This window comes from Rutilus rutilus (genome assembly GCF_951802725.1).
Source record: "Rutilus rutilus genome assembly, chromosome: 22".
NCBI lineage: Eukaryota > Metazoa > Chordata > Actinopteri > Cypriniformes > Leuciscidae > Rutilus > Rutilus rutilus.
The window spans coordinates 21,664,697-21,681,354 of record NC_140227.1 but is presented as its reverse complement, the minus strand read 5'-3'; the positions used below and the strand labels follow the sequence as shown (position 1 = coordinate 21,681,354).

Here is a 16,658-nt window from a genome sequence, read left to right as displayed (position 1 = left end):
AGGGTGCGCAGAGGTATGGAAATACATGTTGACAGGCAGGTAGGATAAAAATGTTTGGTTCTGAGACTTCCACAGTACCGTCATTTGTACTGTACTTGTTTTAATATTTAGACCACTTCTATTATTGATTGCTTTCAGGATGTGAAAAGTTTCAACCATATAACAAAAAGTGTTCTATCCTATCTTTAAGAGATAATGACGCATTACCCAACATTTTATTGTATCATATTTTTTGTCATGCCCACACTCACGTTCACCTTTGCTTCTTTGTTATAATGTTTCTGACACAGCTAAAAGTTTGTTAGCACATTACGTTATGTGAATTGTTGCTGACATTCAATTCTATTATACTTTACACGTTTTGTAAACCTTAAACGTTACAATTATGCATTTGACAAATGTCTTTATCCAAAGCGACTGGAGTGTCATGTTTCAGTTGTATTGAGTAATGATTTTCTTAAGCACCAATCGGAGCTGTGTTAATAGCTGTGTTTTTTTAATTATCATCTAAACCAAGCACACAATGCACAGTAGTCATGTGTTTTCCAGACATTCATTATAATTTTGCCGCTTTTATTTATTCAGGACGTGTCTGTGTGCATGCATGTGGTGCTGTCTGTTTGATTGCCACTCAGCGCTCTAAATTTGATTAGTGATCAAGCAATTAGAACCATGATGAGAGCATTGCTGATCAAGGAAAGCACACTGTCCTCGTAACCACAGTTTACCATCTTACTCTGTGTACTTAAGACAAACGGATGTAATTATTTGTTTAAGCTTCTTACAAAAGTGTAGGGGTTGATCATTTATTTTGCAATCATGAGGTATTTCAAATCAGATTTCATTTTTTATTGAACAGATTAAGGTGCTTGATTGAAACTGCTGGACTGTGCATGTGTATATGCCAGTATGTGTGTGTGTTTGTTCATTTAAAGCTTTGCTTTAAAGGGGCCTCTAATCTTAGATGATTGTGGATTTGCCTGTCTTTGCACTGGGCCGTTACTTTCCTTTTAATCTTGTGTGGTAATGGTTCAGTCGCAAGAACGTACTTGATCTGAGTGCTGCTTAGTCACACATTGGGACCAGTAAATGCACTGTTCAAACTCTTGATCTTCTTTTATTGTCTCTAGGAAACCTGAAAAAGGCATCCAATACCTGATTGAGCGAGGATTTGTCCCAGACACACCTGTGGGAGTTGCCCATTTCCTGTTACAGAGAAAAGGGCTAAGTCGACAGATGATTGGCGAGTTCCTGGGCAACAGGCAGAAACAGTTCAACAGAGATGTTCTTGAGTATGTTCAGAAAATTGAACTGGGTTAATTGGGTGTATTGTATTAAAAAAACAATCGTCCAAAGTGAGATATACTACAAAACCAAGTTATTTCAAATATAATATGCAGCCATGTACACGCGCATAACACATTTTGTTTTGTTTTGTGCATGTTATTTACAATTAGTTGTCTCTGCACATTATTTCAGCTAAAATAAAAATAATTTACAGTCAGCCTGTTTTTTCATCTCTGTTTAATTTATTCAATCTGTGCTCCAAGTAAACCATATTTGACCTAAATGCACAAAAAATAAAACACAAATTCTCCAAAGAAAACAAAAACAAAATTCTCCATCATGATAATCTTTAATTTTATGATGCTCCTTTGTAATTTTGCTTTTCACTATCCTTCACTATCCTTGCTACATAAGAATGAACTAGTTGAAGCCAATATTACTGGAGCCTGTAGGAATTAGTGTTCCCTCCTGGGACAAACTGACCACCATGTGTAAGCCTTCCAAGCTCTTGTGGCTTTGAGCGCATGGAGTATCAAAGGTGGAAAACATCATAGTCCATTGTCTCATAAACTGGTTCTTTACAATTGTTTATTACCCACAACCATTAAGCGTCCTCTTTTTTAAAATGAGTGAATTTAGGATCAAAGGTGGAAAACATCACATTCTATTGTCTTTGAAACTGGTTCAAAACCACAACCATTCGCTGTTATTGTTAGTGTCACCGTGAAATTAGGGAGCATATGACAAACGATTATTCCAGCCAGACCTTTGTTGGGATTAAAATGTGAGAGAGGATGATATATGGACTCTTACTCTGCTTTATACTGTATATATTGACTGAGGTGTCTGGGTTCGTACTTTTCAGACACCATGTGTCTGAAAGGAACAGTCAAGATAATGGGGACAGATAAAGCCATGCAGTCTGTGTTCAGCTCCATCTGACAGCTCTTTTTTTTAAAGGCACTTCCTTAAAATCAGTAAATCTTGACATGTCAGATTAAATGCACTCCCTGGAGCAAAATCTCCCTCAGTTTGCTTTGTATGCCCTACGATTGTGATTTAGAGACTGATAGAACTTGCTTCTATCTGAAAGACTAAATTTGACTAAAAGCAATGACCACTCTCAGTTTAAAATATCTTTATGTTTGCCGTGATAAAATGCATGGAGTAGAATGTAATTTTGTCTAGAAGATTTCCAAACCATTATTGAATACACCATCATGAATATACTGTAGTGCAGGAAAGAATGCGGCAGTTCCTTGAATACTTCAATGTTCATTATCTTTTTTCCAGCTGTGTGGTAGATGAGATGGATTTCTCTGGAATGGAGCTGGATGAAGCCTTGAGAAAATTCCAGGCGCATATCCGGGTGCAGGGAGAGGCACAGAAGGTCGAGCGACTCATTGAAGCCTTCAGGTGAAAAACAATTCAATTGATTTTTACAAAAAAAAAAACATAATTAAAGGGATAGTTCACCCAAAAATAAAAACACTCATGTCATTCTAAAATGGTATAAGATCCGTCTGATTTGTGAATGACTCATTCAGACCTGTTCTGTGAACTGGCTCAAATGATCTATTAAAAAGATCCAATGATTTATAATCAAAATAATATTTGGTAAAGAATCCCAAAGAGAATCAAGATTTTCATTGGATAACGACACTAATGTCGGTCTGCTCTTCTACAAAACTACAATATTGCTTCAGAAGATTTGGAATATAGCTCATGAGTCATATGAACTACTTTTATGATACTTTAATGATACATTTTTTGAGCTTGACAACCTCAGCGTTAATGTTAATGTTCATTTTATTGAAAAGAGTGGACAGGATATCATATGGGTTTGGACTGACATCTGGTTGAATAAATAATAAGAGAATTTTTATTTTTGTGTGAACTGTCCCTTTAAGAGAAGCTTGGTGATTACTCAATGAAAATGGCTTTAAAGTTAAATTCTGTTTATATCCAGTAAGTCTCTAGGATGGTTTGTTTTCTTGGCATTCATTAGATTGCACCAACACAAAAGCATAATACACTCCCCCAGCCCTCAGAGAACATTGTTCGATCGGATCTCAAGGACTGTCTGTCATTTGAGCACTCCAGCGGTTGCCTATTCACCACCCTCAGACCTTCAAAAAATATTGTTATAGCTAAACCCTTTCAGCCAGACATTTTCTTTCCGAATGAACTGTTTAAAGTCCATTCAAGAGTTATCCAAGAGAACATAGCTCTTTACCACGGTGGCAGTTTTACCATTCTCTTGTCATGCTAGTGCATCCAGAACCAATTACTCACTAGAGCAACTATTGATTCTGTGGTAGTGGCGTCTCATATTAATGTTTCACTTTGTTCATTTGCTGTTGTTTTTTATTTCCGTTCAGTCAGCGCTACTGCATCTGCAACCCGGGGGTGGTGCGTCAGTTTAGGAACCCAGATACCATCTTCATCCTGGCGTTTGCCATTATACTCCTCAACACGGACATGTACAGCCCAAACGTGAAGCCGGAGAGGAAGATGAAACTGGAGGACTTTGTAAAGAACCTTCGCGGTGAGATTCACATTACACTGCAAACAGAATCTATTTCATCCATATATTCCCCTTTAAAGTCATTTAGAGGTTTTTGTTATACTAAAAAAGAGAATACTTGCTCAAATTAAGCTTAATAGATGTGCTTTAAACTGATTAATGGCCTCATTGGGATAGCAACGACATCTTTCTGGTCACAACCTTGCATAATAATTGGAGCAAAGCAAACAGAGATTCACCTTTAACTTAGATATGTTAATATATTCACTATGTGCTTCAAATGTGCTTAACCTACTTTTCGAATTCTTTCCTAAAATTTCCATAAATCATTTACGTGCCCTAATTATCCATGTTTCTTTTTGGTTTTTTTGCGCTTCCTTTGCGTAGGGGTGGACGATGGCGAGGACATCCCTCGAGAGATGTTGGTGGGCATCTATGAGCGAATCCGGAAACGAGAGCTTAAGACAAACGAAGACCACGTGTCCCAGGTGCAGAAGGTGGAGAAACTCATTGTTGGCAAGAAGCCGGTGAGTGTCATGGTCACTTTTGTCTTCCACACTTCTATCCAAAGTAACTTGCAGTTCATTGTAGGAGCAGTCCATGTCTATCCATCATGTTGTGAACTTACATTGACCCCGGTTCTAGAAATTACGCTTTATCGATTCCAGTCATGGTCCAATGGTGTGAAATGATCCAAGGCCTTTGGTCAAACATGTTCCTTTCCCCACCTATTGTGTGTTTGTATGCTTTCGCCACTCTATGCAGTGTAGATCTATAGGTTTTATCATTCTGTCACACACCTCTTTTTTTATCCTCAAGAGGCACATGACATTGAGACTCTGAGTAGGTTCTTTATCTACAAGATGTTCTTCTTTATGACAGATCTAATATCTCAAGAACTTGACGGTATCTGACTGTGGTGTCTGTGCATGCATGTAAGTCATGTGGCAAGGGTTGCGTGATGCTCTGCAGTGATAAATGGGATTTGCTTTTCCACAGAGGCCTTCAGAGTTATCTAAAGATGAAATCTACTGACAGTTCACCTGCTCTGAACTCAACCACCTTTTCATGCAGTACAGCGAGTTACAACCATAGAAATTATTCAGAGGAGGAAACATGTTCAATGTGATGCATAATGAAAATGATATACAAGTTGTTGTTGTTGTTGTTGTTTTTTTTTGCTGAATGATTCATAATAAAATACATGTTTTAATTAAATGTATTTTTTATCAGTATATTGCATTATATTATTATTTTCAGGATTCTTTGATTAATATAAAGTTGAAAAGAAAAGCATTTATTTGAAATAGAAATCTTATAAAAGTCTTTACTGTCACTTTTGATCAATTTAATGTGTCTTTGTTGATTTAAAATAAAAGCAGGTAGATTGTTAGACCACTAGAGTTCACTCAAGTCTGTTAGCTTGATAGATGTACATCTGGAGAGTGGTATCTTAAGAAAAGTGTTCAGGTAGTTTTGTTCTTTAATCCACAGAAGATAAGTACAATATACATCATCCCTCCAACAGAGTTGGTCTCTCCCAAGGATAAACTAACTGAAGCTGTTGCATCTTCATGCCTGTCACACAGTTGAATTTGGAGGCACTGTGGGTTTTCAGAGCTGAAATAATTAACATTTAAGCTGTAATGGAAATGGCACACATGACTTAGTTGCCAGGAAAGCTTTCTCCCTGGTGTATCTTCCACACATCTTTGGAGAAGACATAATAGAGATCTCCTGTGGAGCTCAGATAGAAGGCTGCTGTGCCTGAGACCCCTGCCTGAAGACATGTAATTAGGTTTCTCAAAATGGGGCGAGACTTCCTGTCAGAGTTTCGAGAAGCAGCAGTTTGGCTCCATATTAACCTCCCTTCTCACCCCATTCATACAGTACAGCTCACATCTGACAGGTAGACGGAGGGGGGTCTTAATAACGAGAGAGAGAGACCACTCTCTGACCTTCAAGCCTCCCCTCAGTCTTCTCACTATGATTCTTACTCATCCATCTCAATTTTTTCCTCTTTTCAGATTGGGTCTCTGCACCATGGCCTTGGATGTGTAAGTATAATGTTCACTTTTTTTTATTCTATCAATGCCATTCAACAATTTAAATCTGATAACTATAGTTAGAAAAAATTTGTCGAATCTTTTTCTTTCTTTTTTTGCACTCCTTCTGGTCAGTTTTTGAAGTATAAAGTAGTAGGTTGGAGGTTTGAAATAAATAAATATGATTTAATAAAATAAATTGTTTAATCAAATAAAAATATATTATGAAATTAAACCGAATAATTATTATATCTATTTTTATGTTGCTAACTGAATGATTTACTCTATATACTGTATACTATCTGCTATTTTTTTATAAAATAATAAATGAAACAATAAGGATTATTCCACATTTCCAACTAGTATCCTACATTATGGTCAGTTTTTCAAGTATAATGTAGTAGGTTGGAGGGTTGAAATAAATAAATAATTATTATTTAAAAAATGTATTACTAAAGACAATCAATTATAATACCCATTTTATGTAACTGCATACCAGTATATAGTGTATACTGTATACTATCTAAGATTTCTTAAAAAAAATATGCTACATTGTGGTCAAAATGATCTTGTTTTGACCTAATTTAAATGTTTTTGTATAATTTGACAGTCTGGTCAAATAACAAATCAGGAAAAACACGTTAAAAATGTTGGAACTGGTAATGGCGGGTCAAGTCGAGTGCATTGCATTTTGGGATACAGTATTCTATGCCGTAAGCTCTATAGTATACTGCTTGAAAATGTGCATACCCTGCAGAGTACAGTGTAGAAATACGTACTATATACTGCAGCAATACTTGATGTTAATTATATTCTGAACATGTCTAGGATCTCATTTATGGACCAGGTTCGGGCTAATCGATACTTGTTCCCCACATACAGGTGCTGTCCCTACCACATCGCAGGCTGGTATGTTACTGCAGGCTGTTCGAAGTGCCGGACCCTAATAAACCTCAGAAGTTGGGTCTCCACCAGAGAGAGATCTTCCTGTTCAATGACCTTTTGGTGGTAAGAAAGCACACGCATCATAGCCCATGACACAAAACAGGACAGAAAAAATGACCGAACAGTCTTACTGTACATCACAGCGTCTTTTGTTATGTTGTTATGTTCTTGTTGTTATGATGGTGTAATGGTCAGTGAGACATTTTTAGCCCAATTCTAGGTTAGTAAGTGTACATCATGACAGTCAGAAAGTGTTACTCAGCTTTTCCGGAGGCTCAAAGAGAAGAGAAGATAATTAGGAACAGATGGAGTCCTAATGTGACTGCTTTTGATTCAGGTCACTAAGATTTTCCAGAAGAAGAAGAATTCTGTGACGTACAGCTTCAGGCAGTCCTTCTCTCTTTACGGGATGCAGGTGCTTCTGTTTGAAAACCAGTGTAAGTACCCATAGCGAAGGGTCAAAGCCCTTTTGACCCCATATTACCCTTTTCTGGACTATGTTTAACCTTATTCAAACAGTTTGATTGCACGCTTTCACTTTCGTGCTGGCGTGTCATGTAAAAACCAGGCTTTTCACTGCACAGGAAAACACGAAACAGGTGTTAAAGGTCATGGAATGCGTTTGCTTTTGATCGAAAACAAATGAATTCTCAAAGTATTGTGTATTAGGATGTATTACCAAGATTAACATCTCTGTCATATGCGATTGTGAAATGTGAGAATATCGATCAGCGTGTCCCTCTGAAAAGGGCACGTCTGAGTGCTGTCATGATCCGCCAGTCTGTAAATATTCCCCTTCCCGCTGCTGCTTTTCAGATTACCCCAATGGAGTGCGTCTCACTTCAGCTCTTCCAGGCGCAGACATTAAAGTTCTCATTAACTTCAACGCCCCCAACCCGCAAGACCGCAAGAAGTTCACAGATGACCTGCGGGAGTCCATCGCAGAGGTGCAGGAGATGGAGAAGTACAGAATAGAGTGTAAGCGGCTCTCATTCACATTCACTATGTTGGAAAGAGTGACCAGGATAGTCCACAAAAGAAAGTCCACAATGTGGGGCTTTTTCAAATAACTTGAACTACAAACCCTGTTGAAGTAAAATAACATGATGTTGATGTTTTTTTCACAGCTGAACTGGAGAAGCAAAAAGGTGTGGTCCGTCCCAGCATTTCCCAGAGCTCAGGACTAAAGAAAGACACAGGAAACGGTAATCTGAGTCGCGCCAGTCTGGATGACAGCTACGCCATAGGTGAAGGCCTCAAAAGAAGTGCCCTCAGCAGCTCCTTGCGTGACCTTTCAGATGCAGGTGAGTGTACAGACCCACGTGAGATGATGTGCTTCTGGCTTTATCTGTCACAACCTCTGATTAGTTTGTGCAGTCTTGTCCAAACAATACTTCGCCTCTTGCCAAAGTAGAGCGCTGAATGCTTGCTTCTAAATTGGTGTTTGTCCACAACCATTAGTGTAGCCTCAATTATTTATTAATTAGAGCTGGGTGATATATCAAATATTCACAGGATTTTATTGCCAGTTTATTTGTTTAATGTGTTCTTATTGGACCATTAGTTATTCTAAAGACTTTGTCATTTTGATTAGTTTCATGGTCCTTGTCTAGTGAGAATCAGTATTGGGAAAGCATGCTTTGATTATTTTATAGAGATTTTTACCAGTGTTGTTATTGTTAACTAAAACCAAAATGATTGAAAATTGTTTTCGGCAGTTGAAATAAAATATAAATATTAGATGAAAAACATAACCCTATATCACCCAGCCCTGTTATGAATGTCCCTCGCCATGGCTAACGAAGCTAGAAGCATCCTGACAAATATTATCTTCCACATTCGTTTTTCCCACTCTGTAAATGAACCTTCACACAATTTGTGAGCTGTGATATCTTCTCACTCTATTTAGCAGATGCTTTTGAGCCCTAAACATGGCAGTCACTACACTGGAAAAAAAAATGGATAGTGTGAAGTGTGACCTCACATGCCTTCTCTGTTAGAACAATCAGTTCACAGCGTAGTCACACTCCGTAAGTGTGAATTGAACTCGACCAAGCTGGTCGTTGAGTCTGACGACAGGAGACACTACACATGAGAACCTGAGATATCTGGAAGAGCTATGAATATCCCACTCCAGCAATCCTGGACTGCACTGAAAATGTGCGCAGTATCTTGTATAATAATGGATTAAGAAGAATCTAAGTGTGTAGAAGTTGATAGCTCTGCTAACATTGTCATTCAGTCATTCAATACTTCTTCCAGATTGACGATTGTTTCATACTGCTAGTCTGAGCTGCCACATTTGTATTTGACCATACATCAAAAACGATAATGATTTTTTTTGGTACTGTTTTTGCTTCTTTTTTTTTTTTTTTTCAGTTGCTTCTGTGATCTAGTGTAGGGATTATGGCTGCACGATATTGGAAAAAAATTGACATTGCGAGTGGGGTGATTTTGTTGGAGATTGCAAAATAAAAATTATTTAAAAAGCTGGAAAACGTTTTGTTTAACTCCTGAAGACAATTTATTTTTTGTGGGAACCATTCTTTTGGACTCCACTTGGGTTTACTTGGTTTAAAAATATATATCTTTAAGTTTGCAGGGCACATTCCCACTGTTTTTGACCAATTCGGTATAAAATTATTAAATAATATATTAAACAAAATAAGAAATATATTGTAATATTTACTTATACTAATATTTATATCTTATTTTTTTCATTTTCAAACATTAAACCATCAAGCTTTTATTCCATTCAATTGAATTCAGTTCAGTTTGATTGTGGGCAGCTCGTGGTCCGGTGAAGCTCTGTATCACGTGGATGAGCAGTGCCGCTCTGGAGCCGGTAGCGCGTATATTTACTTAATTACATTGCATATCAATTTTAATTTGGCATATCGTGCAGCTCTAATAGGAATCTTCAGTTTGCTTGTAGTAATCAAAACCCAAATTGCTTAAGACACTTGTAGATGTAGCTGTACTATGCTTCTTGATGTTAGGACCAGTATACCCTCATCCTTTGGCCCTTTAAAAGCTCCTGACCCACCTGGCTCTACCCTCCCTCCCTCCCTCCCTCCCTCCCTCCCTCCCTTTTCAGACTACGGCTGCTTGCTTCATGTCTCAATAGCGCCCCTGTAGGCAGGCAGGATATATACGCTTCTACATGCGCCTCTATATATCTGACTGTTCGAGCGTGCTCTAATCTATCATATTGCATGTCTCGCTCAGGCAAGCGGGGGCGCCGCAGCAGTGCAGGATCTCTAGACAGCAATATGGAAGTAAGTACCGTGATATAGGATGCAAGAACCTACAACAGGCCGCTATTCTGTGTGACAAATGTTGCATTTTGAAACTGCAACTTTGCTTTGTTTATTTATTTATTTATTTCTCTGGTCTGTTCCATCTTTTTCTCTTTGGTTGCTTCTTTGCTCAGTAGTTTCAACTATCTGTATGTGTGTGGTGTTGTTTTTGGACTAAGTAGGCCACCCTGCATGCATGAGCTGCCTGTTCCTGTGGAGCTTATGTGGAATGACGGGCAATTCTGCCCCCGTGGCTCACATCACATATCATAACATCTCCACAGTCCAACTTAGTCAGCATGACTCAACTAATGCAAACATCCCATGTCACGTACAGTGGGCTGCGTTGTCTTTTTCCTTTGTAAAATGTTTAATTTGATTCCTGATGGCATGTTTCACTTGGCAGCTGCAAGTGAACAATAGTGTTCTGTTAGAGTTCTTCAAAAAGTGCAAGCCTTCATTTCCTCACCGACCTCCAACCACTTGACCTCTTCCTCTCCAGCCCTAAAGCACCTTTTAGCTCTTGGAATGCCTCGAAATCGTTTCCCATCTTTGTGCAGATAAGAATAATAAACACGAGGGAGTATAGCAAAGGAATCGATGCTATAACAGACTGGATTTGGATTGCCATCCATTTAGTCTGTAGGTTATCACATGTGCTTGTTTGATTGACAGCCTATCCTAGAATGCAGGAAAGCCCATATGCTCGCTTTAACATCACTAAATGCTGACTAACTCAATCTTGCCTGTTCCAGCTTTTGCATGTAATGCATGGCTTTCAGCGATCTGCTTCAGTCTTTTATAAATGCATTAACTGCTGATGGATGATCATGATGCATTGCTTGAGTGCTGGGTCCTTGTTTGACATAAAAGGAATGATTTTTAGAGTACTTTTATGTGATATTATTTTGGGGATTAACTTTCTGGTCTGTATTACAGTACTGTTCAAAATGTTTGGGGTCAGTACAATTTTTTTTTTTTTTTTTAAGAATTTGAAATAAACGTGTATGATGCATTAAAAGTGACAGTAAAGACATATAATGTCACAATAGATTCCTATTTCAAATAAATGCTATAAGAAATATTTATTGAGCTTCAAATCAGCATATTAGAAAGGTTTCTGAAGGATCATGTGACACTGAAGACTGGAGTAATGATGCTGAAAATACAGCTTTGCCATCACAGGTATAAATTACATTTTAAATTATACTGTATAAAACAGTTCTTTTAAAATGTAATATTATTTCACAAAATAACTGTTTTTACTTTATTTTGGTCAAATAAATGCAGCCTCAGTGCGCATAAAAGACTATCAAAAATATTTAAAACATCTTACAGACCCGAAACTTTTGAACAGTAGTGTATTTCAGTTCTATGACTTAAAAAAATGAAATATTTAATTACTAGGGATGGGAATCATAAAGAATTGAATTGAATTGCACTTATTTTGATTCTGAATCTACTGGATGGTTCCAGTTCCTTATTGATTGCATTATTTTATTGAAACATTGATTGGAACAATTTTTTTAGTATATTAAGTACATTTGGTCCCTTTTTTCCAACAAATATACTAAATAAAAACTTTTTTGTTAAATGTCAATGCTTTTTATTAATCATTAAAGTGTAATTTATTACGTCAAAGCTCTGAATGTGTCTCTAACTACACATTGCTTTATAATCAACTAGTCACTAACTCCTCTGATTTAAGTGCCACAGTAACAGTTTATGGTTCTTCTTGATTTGGACATTACAAAAGTAATGACTTCAGTGCAAGAATCAAATCGATTTATTCAGTGAGCGAGCCATTAGACTGATTAAAACCAATAACTCATGGGTCCAGAACTCATTTGTGAGTCCTTTTAATGATTTAATAAAATAAACTGGCTTGCAAGAGTCATTTTTTAATGAACTGGACTATGCTGGTCCAAAGATATGGACATTCAAGAACCATTAACATGAAAATCATTGGTGGTGTTTGTTTGTTTGCTTGTTTGTTTTAAATAGAAAACTGGATTGGTTCCCAACCCTAATAATTACACATTTAAATCAACCTAACGTTTAAAAATTCAGAATGCAGAATGTGAACTATATCATAAATGGAACTCATTGAGCATGCTGTACACATCTCGTTTTTAACTTCTCCATTCTTCTCTCTCCCTCGTCCTCCCGCAGGGGTCCATCATTAGCAGCCCCCACATACGGCGCCGAGCCACTTCCAGCCGCGACTGCCCCTCCCGCCAGCAGTCCATCCCCAACTCCTCCTCTCTCCTAGGCTCCATATTCGGCACCAAGCGGGGCAAGTCGCCCTCTCTGGCTGCCCAGTCCTCCCACCCCTCCCACCCAACACTCATCTCTCACACCCCGCACCCTACCAACCTGCACCACACGGCCCGCGATGTCGTCACCGTCACCGAGACCCAAGCCCAGATGCACCCCCACCACGCTCAGTTTTGCCACATGCAGAACCCCCCTCCGTACCACCACCACCATCACTACCACCCCCCAGCGCACATTCAACACCCGCCCCACCAGTTCCACCCCGCGCCCGGCCCCTCTTCCTCTCACAGCCACTCGCACGGCCCCCACGGCCACGGGACGCACCGAGACCTGTCGCACCCCGCCCACTCCCAGCATGCACCTCACCACCACAGCCAGCCTCCGGCTCCTCCTCCGGCGGCCAGCAGCACCAAGCCCAAACACAGCGGCATCAGCACTGTGGTTTGAGCCCCTCCGCGAACTCTTTCCTCTTGGGAACGGGACCGTTTTTGGCGGGCTGTCCGTTGGGCCTCTGTTTAGATTGTAACCTGCGACGGATTGTTGCTACCTACCAGGACATGAACAAAAAGGGCACCTTGACTCACGTTTGACTCATCCAGCGCCCGTTTCCTCTGGGAAAGGGAGCCACAATGTGTAGCACTGGCCTTCTGGGGCGGCTAGAACTCAAATCATCAGTTCTTACCAGTCATTGCTCAAGCTGTAGAGCCCCAGACAAAGCTGCTGCTGCTGCTTCTTTTAGGCTCCATTTTAGAGACTCTCAACCTTCTCGACTCTGGCGGTGAAGCAAAAGCATGCGCAAAAGACCGTGGCAACTGTTTTCTTGTACTTAATTACCTAAATGCATTAACAAATAGCCTGCTTATTAGTTTGCAGAAACTATGTTTTTGCTAGAACAACGGTTTAAGATAACAGTCTGTCTAAGTCAGTCAAAACGAGTGGTGTTCCAGTATTTAATGTAGCTGTAGACCACACATTTCTGTGATATAGTTAGGGGACTATAACGTGCCAATTATTAAAAAGCAGTGACTGAGTTAATCAGAAAAAAAAAAGAAAAAAGATTTGCTTTGTGTATGTCGTACATATAGTATTTTGTAAAATAATAATAATAATAATAATAATATTAGCAGCTATTGTTATTATTGGTATAGAACAAAAATAGTCCGAAGCCTCAGATAAAATCTCAGTATTCTCTGTGTACTCACGACGTAGGGGTTACTAATTTTCACTGATACTGAACTCAGTAGGTGGCCAATTGAACAACGTGGAAATCATTGGTTGCCTTGGAGTCGGAAGATTCTCCCGGAATCTCCGGCTTGTGTTCGCACCACCTCCTTTGGGATCTACGTAGCGCAAACCAATCACAGGGACTTTGGGAAGGGGGAGGGCGGAACAAGGGAGCTCACTGATGGATCCTCCACGGCCTCGACTCACCGGTCCCGGCCACTGCTGCAACATGCTTTTATTTTTTTAACTATTTTTTTAGAGATGAATAAAACAATATGAAACAAATGTACATTTGAAGATGTTTATGGCAAAGCCGGTGCAATGAAAAGGCTATTTTGACGTCTAACATTAGGGGTAGTGTTTGTGTCGGAGGAAAGCAGGCTGATCGAATTCTCTCCCCATATTTTAAAAGCTTAGTTTGTGCAGAGATGTTGATTTTTCTCAGCAGGCTGAGCGTGTGTGCCCTCTTCTGTGTGGAAATGAAGTAGATTTGATACATATTCTTCTGTCCTCCTGTGAGAATGCCTTTCACTTGCTCAGAAACACAGCTAATGTAATGTAATCTAATGTAATGTAAACTGCATTTAATATGTAGCAGTGGGTCGGATGGATGTGTTCTCACTCGAAACGGATTCGGACATGTTTTTTCACACATATCCCCTTTCTTGGTTCAATTTTTGACTTGTTTTGTACTGTAAGTAGATAAATGGTGTTGGAGCTGTGATTCGATGTATTCGTTTTGCGTTTCGACGCTCTTTTAACTCAAGCACAGAGCTTCTGAACAGCACTTGTCTTTGTAAATAATCACTTAATGTACAGAAACCACGGCTGAAATGAGCTTATACGAGACCGGTGTCAGCAGTTACGACATTTGCTGTGCGTTGTTTTTTGGTTTGTTTTTTTAAACTAATCATGTGCAATATATATGTTTCGGTTTTGTAAATTCAGAATTTCAACCAGTTGTTTGGTTCGTTTGTTTCTGTTATATCATATTTCTAACATCATATATACGTCTGACCCCATATTGTTTCTCGCCCACACCGACAACTTGTTCTCCCTGCAACCTACAGTCAGGAATGTCAGCTAAAGTACTCTTGCATGTATATTGTACAAAAATATTCTCTAGATATTGCATATTTCCAGAGATATTATCAGTGTTACAGTTGACCGTTGTTAAATGAGTGATGATGATGATGATGATGATGATGATGAACATATTAAAATCTGTAGACTTCTCTTCATTCAAAACCTCTTTATCCTGTTTCGCACCAGAATAGAATCAATTAGGAGACATCAGTTTATTGTTTATCTGGGCTTAAAAATTAAACACTGATCGTCAAATAGTTCATAAAGGAAAATATTAACCGGTAGCCTAATCGTAATGAAGTGCCGCAAGGGCACGTCCGTATAGTAATAGAAGCTTACGGATAATAGAGCATAAATCCGTGTCTATGTCATTATCAGACTTCATAGCGCCTGGCTTGTTCCCAAGATGCACCGAGGCCAGTAGTTTGTACAGTACAGCATTAATCAGACTAGGACAGTCCATCTCTGTGTACGAATGCGATCACCCGAAGCCATTTCTGACTAAACCACCGTCTGAAAAGCTGTCAAGAAAGAGTCTTTTTGTATGTTTTTGTTTTTTTTCACCTTTGTGTTGAATGTTTTTTATGGATTTCAGTGCAGTGTATTTGTAAATGTATTGTGGTGCTTCAGCTTTGTACTGTACAGTACTGGACGGTCAAGTCAAAACGTCACAAAGCTTTGCATGCAGCTGATGCCTAGCACCTCTGGTTGAAATGTGAGCTTATTTAAAAAAAAATGAAGAAATGTGCTTTCTTTTTATTATGTTCTTTATCATCTTTTGTTTGTTCGATTGGTTGGTTTTATTGTTTGTTTCTGTTTTGTTTGTGATGTTGGCTTGGCTTGCTGTTACATTTTATTCTGTGCCACTGCATCTCGGCATGTGTATCATTTGTTTACTCCCTAAAAAGATCATTACACTTCTGATTTTTTTTTTTCTAGAAAAAGCCTGTTGCTGTATATATCACAAACCAATGTGAGAAATTAGAAAGAAAAAAAAAGCATATCATATAGAAATCTATTATGGATGATAAAGGGAAAGTATAAGTGTTGGGGGTTTGTTTTAAGTGTACATAGTCTGTATTATACTTTTTTGTTTTTCGCTCAGCCATCGCATTGACGGTGTAGTCCTTTTCCACCTTAAAGAGACTCATATTAACATGACACTGCTTCTGCTACCAAATGTACTTATTGAATTTGTCTTAGGATCTTCTTTAATAAGCCGACTGTTACATGACTCTCACCGCCTTTCATGTGCGTCCACTCAAACATACATTTCTTTTCTTTTCTTTTTTACTACCAAATGAGGAGAGGAGAACTATGGTTTTAATATGCATTCTGTTTTTAAGTAGATGACAAGACCCTATTGATGTTTAACTATAACTGTGACCATGTTGAGAACATGAAATAAAACAATATACCATAAACCTGTATTGTTCTGCGTTAAAGCACACATTATGTTGATGTAAATCATTTTGAATGCATGTCCTTAGCATTTTCTGTGGATCTCAAAATGAATAAACTCTTGTAGTTAATATAAAGCATTAGAAATAGCCTTCAAAACTCTCCAAAACCTTGCTGAATTCAACATAAAAGTATGTTTGAGTCAGCAAGGTCATTGCGTAACTGGTTTTATGAAAGGTTTGGTGGTTCTCAGAATCCTTGCAATCTTTCTCATTCTCATTTTTAGTCTTCTCAGTCTCTTTATAAATGCTTTTATGAGCTTGAGTTTCTTAATATATTTGTATGAGAACGACAAACTCATGGTAAGTACTGGAATTGGAATATCAAAAAAAATCTTCCATTATACGCAGTTTAATTAGACATATTAAGAGCCAAGACATCATGCTTTGAAAATATGTAAAAAAGTATAAAAATCTTTTTTTAGATAAATAATTGTATTCAGCAAGGACACATTGATTTAGATCAAGACATTTATGATATTACAAAGGATTTCTATTTCAAATAAAT

General features: G+C 38.4%; 1 protein-coding gene across 16 annotated transcripts in view; it reads left to right on the top strand.

Moving 5' to 3' along the window:
• The window catches only part of iqsec1b (IQ motif and Sec7 domain ArfGEF 1b), a 176,471-nt gene extending 163,052 nt beyond the window's left edge, over positions 1-13,419 (top strand). For 10 of the 16 annotated variants that reach the window (XM_084395302.1, XM_084395310.1, XM_084395315.1 and 7 more), the window contains 11 exons: positions 1,131-1,292; positions 2,581-2,703; positions 3,669-3,835; positions 4,202-4,341; positions 5,842-5,871; positions 6,742-6,867; positions 7,142-7,241; positions 7,621-7,782; positions 7,932-8,108; positions 10,033-10,082; positions 12,276-13,419. In XM_084395302.1, the coding sequence (XP_084251428.1) occupies positions 1,131-1,292; positions 2,581-2,703; positions 3,669-3,835; positions 4,202-4,341; positions 5,842-5,871; positions 6,742-6,867; positions 7,142-7,241; positions 7,621-7,782; positions 7,932-8,108; positions 10,033-10,082; positions 12,276-12,827 (1,789 nt within the window). In that variant the 3' untranslated portion in view covers positions 12,828-13,419. The remainder of the gene's footprint in view (positions 1-1,130; positions 1,293-2,580; positions 2,704-3,668; positions 3,836-4,201; positions 4,342-5,841; positions 5,872-6,741; positions 6,868-7,141; positions 7,242-7,620; positions 7,783-7,931; positions 8,109-10,032; positions 10,083-12,275) is intronic. The other 6 variants (XM_084395316.1, XM_084395317.1, XM_084395307.1 and 3 more) reach the window with 1 other exon arrangement.
• The last annotated feature ends 3,239 nt before the right edge of the window (positions 13,420-16,658 follow it).